General features: G+C 42.0%; 1 protein-coding gene across 1 annotated transcript; it reads right to left on the bottom strand.

The window, feature by feature from the left end:
- Positions 1–4,687: 4,687 nt before the first annotated feature.
- Positions 4,688–7,849, bottom strand: LOC115050368 (CD209 antigen-like). The gene is made up of 6 exons (XM_029513205.1): positions 7,777–7,849; positions 7,018–7,119; positions 6,160–6,906; positions 5,916–6,058; positions 5,362–5,471; positions 4,688–4,826 (listed from the first exon to the last, which is right to left on the bottom strand). The coding sequence occupies exons 1-6, from the start codon at positions 7,847–7,849 to the stop codon at positions 4,688–4,690; spliced, it is 1,314 nt and encodes a 437-aa protein (XP_029369065.1).
- Between the last annotated feature and the right edge of the window lie 221 nt (positions 7,850–8,070).

Raw genomic sequence — 8,070 nt, 5'->3', positions numbered from 1 at the left:
CAAACTTGCGGCAATAAGGGATGTGTGGGACAAGTGGGTGCAGCGTTTACCCCTGCTTTACAATCCAGGCCCCCACGTGACTGTCGATGAGTGCTTGGTTGCGTTTCGTGGGCGCTGTCCATTCCGACAATATAAGCCAAGCAAACCTGCCAAATATGGCATCAAAATATGGGCAGCATGTGATGCACAGTCCAGCACCGGAAAAAAATCAGGGCACAAGGGTTGTGCTTGATATGGCTGAAGGACTGCATGGGCATAATATTACATGTGATAATTTTTTCACATCTTATGCCCTGGGTGAGGAACTGCTGAAAAGGAAGGTAACGATGTTGGGGACAGTGAGAAAAAATAAACCAGAGCTTCCCTCTGAACTTCTTGCTGTCAAGAACAGGAAGGTAACATCTTCACTGATAAAGCAACTGTGGTCTCCTATTGCCCCAAGAAAGGGAAAAATGTCCTGCTGCTTAGCACCATGCACAAAGATGATGCCCTGAGCAGCAGAGAAGACAAAAAACCACAAATGGTGCTGGACTACAATGAGACAAAGGGAGGGGTGGACAACCTGGACAAGGTCACAGCCACATACAGCTGTCGACGCATGACTGCCCGTTGGCCCCTTGTCATCTTATGCTTATCAACATCAGTCAATATGGTTCATTCTGTGAGAGTCATGAATGTGCACCCCAAATTAGAAAAGATTTGGATGAAAGATTTTCAAGATACACTAACTCTAAAACTGAAAGTTTGACCTGATGGTGGCGCTACAGGGAAGGTCATATCATCACCAAAACCAATAGGATTCATACTCTTGTGGTCATTAATGTTGTCAGTAAATTTGAGAAGATTTGTATGAAAAGTTTTCAAGATAAATTAATTCTAATTTAAAAGTTTTGCCTGATGGTGGCGCTAGAGGGCAGGTAAACTCACTGATAGGTTTCATTATCAAGGGGTTATTTATGTATTCAACAAATAAACAAAGTGCCTGACACAAAAACTTGGTCAACAATTTTCTGTAAATCATTTTCTGGAGGCAAATATACCTGGGGTCAAATTGACCCCAAGGGTAAAATGTGTTAGTAATATTTGAGGATAATACGAGGGTTAAAACGATCTGCTCAACCTACATAAATAAATGAGGCATGCAGCAGAAATGTGTGTCTTTTACTATCGGAGGACGCCATGAGATCTGCAAGAGTTCCCCTTTTAGTTCACCGGCGTGAAGGTTGCTGCTGTGTGTTTACGATTTCCGGCCTTCGGGATGTTGCAGCAGCCGCTGGACGTCTTGTCCTCTTGTCCTCCTTTGCAGCTCAGCGGTTTACAGAGGCTGTAACAGATTTGTCATATCGTGCATCTTGAGGCAAACACAAAAACCAAAACGCACACAAAGTTTATCAGAAATTGACTGCTTCTGCATCAGTGCATGCCTTCCTCAGTATCTGCTCCTCGGCTGCCTTCTGTGTTGCGTTGCTCCGCGCTGCACTTTGAACAGAAACCACATTCATTTACCGCATTAGGTCATCAGACTAATACGCATGCGACGACCTTTTAACTGTTTTAAAATCCCTTTTTTTTCCAGCTCTGTGAGTCTCAGCAGACCAACATGACTGCTGGAGGCTCCTTGATCTTTTATTTTTAGTCAGGCGGCTCGAAGCGTAACCTCACAGCCCGCCTACATCTTGGGGGTGGGTGGGTGGTTAGGTGGGGGGCCCAGCTCACCACCTGACCGCAGATGGTTTGGATCAGATTCCTCTCAGAGGAGGGGTGTGGAGGGGGGATGAAAAGGCTTTGTCCAATTAATGGTTCAGATGCCCCCTTGACGCCACCACACCCAAAGACGGGTTGGGGGGGGGGGCACATGGTGGAGCGTGCCGTCTCTGCCCGCTGAATGCATCTGTGCTGTTTCCTGCTCACATGGTTGTGATCTGAAAAACGTGCTGTCTTCTTATGACACTGTGTTACGTAACGTGGTGTGTGTGGCTGCAGGAGAGTCCATCGTTGGTGCTGCGTGTCACTGCATTGTCATCTGTTGAGTGTGTGTGTTTGTGTGTGCGTGTGTGTGTGGTGGGTTGACACCTGTCTGATACAAAGCAATCCGATGCAACAGCTCTGCAAATAAATCCCATCCTATCTGATTTTATTGTAAGTGATTTTGAATAACTGAGGTCATTTTTGGATTTCAGAATAATTTATTTTGCCCCTTTTGAAGCTTTTCAGTCCATTTGCAGTTTTTAAACCATTCAATTTTCTATAAGCACTGAATCTGGAGGCTGGATAGATATATCTATGATCATGTGCTTTAAAAGAATGCTCAAACTCACAAAAAAATAGTTTTCAGCAGTCACAAAGTCTGGCTGTGGATTAAAAAAAAAAAGGAACATTGATTGAGAAAAGTCAAAATTCCCTGTCCGAAGCGTGAAGGCTCAGCGTTGGCGTTTCTTTAACCTGGTCACAGATCTCGGAGGACGTGGACGTGCTGTTTTCTTCCACCTGCTGATGGGGAGCTTTGGCGGGGGACCGTGACATCTAGAGATTAACACCATCCCTCCGGTTATTCCCTCCTGCCTGTTCAGGTGGCCCACACCAACCATGATGAGCAGCCGGCGCGGCGCCTCCCCTGCGATCACCCCTGAGCTGCTGGGTATTAAACCTCAGCTGTCTGTGGTGATGATTGAATCCCCCCCCCCCCCACTCCACCCCACCTTGCTGTGTGACAATCAGCATCATCAGTGCCCCTTTTTGATCAGATGGACACAGAATTAGCTCTCAATATCCAAAATGTATACATCATTTATGATGCAGAAGAAAAACCAGCACCAGCTTAATGGATGTAACGTCTCCAGGCAACAGAGGCCAGCCATGCAGGAGAGATATTTCAAAGCTGAACTGGATTATTTTTACCTGCTCATGACATCGTTGGAACATGTTGTCCCCAAAAACAGGTTGTTTGAATGTCAAGGTATAAAAATAAGTCACAAATCATATTTAATCTATCCACGCCAGGTTTATGGGGCATGCGCCATATATGTCTGCGTGTCTGCGTGTTTAGTTTCGATTTTTGTTGTCTCTTTCATGTTTCTATTTATTTTTTTGGATTTTGGAAATTTTGTTTCTTGCAATGGAAAATCTGCACTTTCAATATTTAGTCGTGCAATGTTTCACTGTCCCAGTGGCAATTAAGATTCAGATTTTGATTCAAAATTTTTTACCATCCAGATGTCGTCGCAAAGATCCCAGTGGAGCAAAAATGGCAGATCTACGCTTTGGTCTGTGTCAGTCAGCAAGGCAAATCAGAAAACCTGGCATATCAGTGATTTGTCAAAACATTTGTCAAGTTTTTCTTCTATTGTTGTAATAAAACTTCTTCTTTTGGGGCGGGCTGCAAACATTCTGAGGATAGTTTCCATTTAGGGTGCCAAAGGGAAGAGAATGGATAATTAATTCAACCATGCCACCATCTAACTGCTTGCACAAGTCAAACTCAAACAGCACATATCCTTGGGAAAATACAGAGGAGAAATTAGTTTGTGCTACAGAGCGTGTTTCATCAGCGTTGTGTAATCAATACAAAGAAGAGGAGTAAATAATTCATCATATGCTAATCTATGTGTTCTGTGCCGTGTATGTTGGTAATATGGATTCATTCACATATTTATTAATTAACCACACAGATTGTCAAGACAGACAAAAGGCCACAGTATTTTTGTACAAACACGAGATTATTGTGATTCCACGACATTCAAATAATCATCAATTAAATTACATTCAGTTCCATTAATTTCATTTAAAGGTGACCAAGAAAAGGTCAAACTGCCGCTACAAATACACACTTAGATATGGATTCATGATAGAATGATCTTTGCTGCTATGTGGTGTGATTCATTATTACCAAGGTCACACTGATGAACTAAAAAGTAAACTGAAAACGTGGAGTTCTTCTTTCCGTCAAAGCAAAACTCGTATGACAGCTGACACTGTTTTCTGCACGCTGACCAGAATTAAAGTGGCATTTTTACTGAATGTTCAAACCACAGATTCTGCTAAATTCCAGTCGTGTTCTTGGTGTTAGCAAAAACCGAACCTTAGCAAATAAAACCAGCAGCCCCAGTGGGATGAGATGAAAACACTGCTGGAATTTAGTTCAACTGGCCCTTTAAGCATCCTTGAAGCATATCGTTGGGAGAAAGAAGTATTATTGTCCAACAAATCCCATGAAAAGACCAAAACCACTGATGCGTTTGTCTCTCAGCTCTTTCTGATTTCTTTTGTTGTGTTTGGCTTGAAGCCCGCTGCTCTCCGCTCCAGAACGTACAATGTGTTATATTAAAAAAGTAAAGTCTGTGATCTAAAACAGCTGAGCGTTGCACGTTTTTAGCATTTGCTGTCGACGCTTTTCTATTTGGAACAGCAACCGTGTGTATGAGAGTGGCTCCGAATAATCTACAGTGTGTTGATAGTAATGGAGAAACAACAGTGTGTCTCGCTAATGTGTTTTTAATAGGTTGTGCACAACAAGGGACGCAACAAGAGCACACATGAGGCTTAGGACACGCACACACACAGTGTGTGTTTGTGGGATCGACTGTTGTTTTCGTCTTTGCCTGGGTTGTGTTAGCAGTCGAACAATAAAGTAAATCTCCAGATGAACATGCCACACACCTTTGTCGCTGTCGTGTAAATCGGCGGCATCTCATTTCTCACAGATCCAGGCCTGCTCGGCGAAGCAGCCGTCGTCGTTCCACTCTCCTCCGGGTTGTATATTTTTCTGCACGAATTCTGCGCAGTCCTGGTTCCCGTTGAAGCTGTTCGGCTGGCCGGGCTGCCAGAATCTGAGATGCCACAGAAGACAGCGCACAGACTGAAACGACTTTTACAGCTTCTAATTTTTGTTTCTCAGCTGCAGTTCCCTGTTGGTTCCGGAGCCAAACTGTGACTGAAGAGATTGAAGCACCATCTCATCTGCATAGAAATGTGACTTCTCCTTTTTTTTGTTTTCTTTTGACCTTTCATTTATTTAGAGTTTTGAAAGTGCCCCCTGATACCACCTCAGCGTGTGTTCACCAGTAAATCCTTTCACTGAAGACGCAGCTCTGGGTGCATTTGTGTGAGGTTTCAGTTTAGCTTTTTTTTTCCATGGAGGATAGAAACCACTCAAATAAGTTAAATTGCAGTTAACTTAAGATTCCTTTCACTCTTCTGATTTATAAATGTAGGTTATATTAGTCTTAAGCTTCAGTTTCAGATGCTCCGTTTTCAAAAAGCATATCAAAAGGATATAAAAAAGTAAAAGGAAGAGTTATAGTAAATTATAAGAATGTTAATGAAAGAACTTTGTTTCATTTGGAAATGCTAATTAAAACTTACGATCTGGTGACCGGGCTCCCGTCCACCCACAGCCAGGTTCCCTCTTTGAGACTGTCGCTCAGACCGATCCAGGCGTTTTGGTTCATATTCAGTATCTTATTAATAAATACCTAAATATTATCAAAACACAGACAGGAGAGTGTCAGAAATAAAGTTGAAGCTCACTACAGATGTTTCCACTGTCTCTTTATCTACTGGACGGACTGGGACCAGTTGACGGTTCTCGGCTGGTAAATCAGGAGGACGTTGGCTGATTCTCTGACTTAGATTGAGGAACTTTGGTGCGAAATCTGCTGCTAGAGAATACTTTGGTTTATGACCAAATGAAAATACTAAACTCAGAAGTCCACATGCACCGAAATTACGTTTTCTTACTCCATCAAATGTGGCCGACAAATTTTTTTGCACCTCAGAGAGCCTGAGGATTATAATGGTGCAATATTTAAAACTAGTCGCCTTAACATAATAACATTTTGCAGAATTGTTTATTATTATTATTAATAATAATAACAAGGTTAATTGTTAACGCCAACATCGTGATGTTTCTCCCTCACCTGCTCCTCCATGCTGTCTATGATCACCAGATCGGCTCCCTGGGCATCGCAGGCTTTTCTGCTCTCCGTCCAGTTCTTCTTGACGGATGAAAAATAATAACAGCTGATGTCAAACTTCTTCCAGCCCTCCATGCAGGGAATGGCTGAAAAAGAAACAAAACCAAACCCAAAACTGACAATTTCACAGCAAATATCAAGACGCAGATTTTAATTGAAAGCAAACTGATACATAGGAAGTCCTCACCTTTTAATTTAGCCAACAGCTTGTCGGCCCAGTTCTGTAACTTGTCTTTGTCTGTCACCAAACTGCTGTAATTGGCCTCTAACTCGTTGTTTTCCCTCCACAGAGAATTATAGTTCAAGCGCAATTGTTCTCTCTCTTTCCACAGGGAATTGTAACTGGTCTGAAGGCCATTTTTACTTCTGCTCATGGTGTTGTAGTTCCTCTGCAACTGGTCGCTGTCCCTTTTCAGCGAGGAGTAATTGCTCTGCAGCTGATCTCTGTTTGTCATCACCGTCACATAACGCGTCTGTAAGTTGTCTTTTTCTTTTTGCAGGTCGCTGAATTTGGCCTGTAAGACTTCTTTAGCCACTATCAAATTAGCCTGTCTGTCCTGCAACCCCCGAAGACTCCTCTGCACGTCGTTAAAGTTCGTCCGTAGCTGGCTGCTCTGTTGTTTTAAGGTGTCGTAATTTGCCTGTAGGCCGTCTCTCGCTTTCTTCAGGTTGTTAAAACCGGCCTTGAACTCGTCTCTTTCTGAAGACAGAGAAGTGAAACTTTGCTGTAGCTGTTCTTTTTCTTCGGTGAGGTTTCTCAGTCTGGCCTCTAATTGTTTTCTCTCCGCAGTCAAAGAGTCATAATTGCTCAGGAGTTGTTGTCTCTCTGCAGCCAGGCTGTCACTTTCATTTTGGAGATGTTCCGTCTCCTGACTCATTCTGTCGTAACTGGCCTTTGCTTCGACAGCTGAGGAGCAAGCGGTTATTATCTCATCTGCAAATCAAAAAAGTTATGCACAAGGTGATTTGTTTTGGTTGTGGGATTTCAAAACGAGCAATAATTTCAGTTGTTTCTGTTAGTTTGGGCCAATGAAAAATGACTTACAGTATATAATTTGTCCGATATTGCCGGCCAGCAGGAGAGCGCACAGCAACGTGAGACACACAGTCACACATCGGCACGTCTTCGGTTTTCTCCGAAAGTCTGCTGCAATCGAAAGAAATAAACAGAAAAGTCATAAAAAAAAAAATTTAAAACATTTTTCTTTTTAATCAATTGAAGTCACTCTTACTTCTGATGTTGGATCCTTTTTTCTTAATGACTAATTTTATTTTCTTGCAATGATGCTTGCATAGGTATAATTTCATTTTGTTCAAAGAATGACTGTAATGGATCGTACGGATGGTTTTTTTAAATCACTTTTAAATCAACCTCTGAACACTTGGTTGGCTTTGTGGTGAAACTGCAGACATTACAGAAAGGTTGGGAACCCTGATTTAACACGTCATGTTCTCTGACGGTGTATTTCCTCAGTCTTTCACCCAAAATATCCAACGTGGTGGCAGCTCATCCCGGAAAAGTGGCATATAGCATCATTAAAATAAGTTATGCTCAGCCTCTCACCCAACTTGGTTAAGTTTAGAGAAGGATGTCGGGTTTTATACAGAAAAGGTCACCATTAAACAAAAAGAGGTAAGTAATATGTAAAGATAATTTCCGGGACTCAGAATTAAATCTTCTTTAGAAAGCCAAAACAGAAAAGCTGTAATATCCATTTAAAATATAAATCAATCAACGGGTTAGTTTGGATTTATTGTGCATATTGTGACATTGTGCGCTTATGTTTCTAACACAGCACTGTACCTGTTGTAATGAGGCCCTCCATTGTGAAGTTCTTGTCTAAATAAATGCCATCATCAATCTCCATTGAATCCATTCTGGAAGTGGTTTCACTGTTCAAATCACAGACAGCTTTAAAATAAAAACTTCCATCATTTGATATCATTGTAATCGATGGACAGTTAATATAAGTCATATGAAAATAACTTTTTAAAAGTCTATAATTGCAGTAGGCACATGTTTGATTGCTGAACTGAATCTTATTTAGTTCAGCAAAACCAGCTCTTAATGTGCACGTACCTTTGATCTGCGACGGTA

Source organism: Echeneis naucrates, chromosome 10 (genome assembly GCF_900963305.1).
Source record: "Echeneis naucrates chromosome 10, fEcheNa1.1, whole genome shotgun sequence".
Lineage (NCBI taxonomy): Eukaryota > Metazoa > Chordata > Actinopteri > Carangiformes > Echeneidae > Echeneis > Echeneis naucrates.
This window is presented reverse-complemented; position numbering and strand designations above follow the sequence as displayed.

What these genes read in the sequence shown, in the direction of transcription:
- LOC115050368 (XM_029513205.1), bottom strand. Translation starts at nt 7,849, where the DNA reads ATGGATTCAATGGAGATTGATGATGGCATTTATTTAGACAAGAACTTC. An exon ending in GGAGGGCCTCATTACAACAG is followed by an intron (nt 7,120 to 7,776) that starts GTACAGTGCTGT and finishes TTTCGATTGCAG; the next exon opens with CAGACTTTCGGAGAAAACCG. An exon ending in TAGACAGCATGGAGGAGCAG is followed by an intron (nt 5,472 to 5,915) that starts GTGAGGGAGAAA and finishes GATAATATTTAG; the next exon opens with GTATTTATTAATAAGATACT.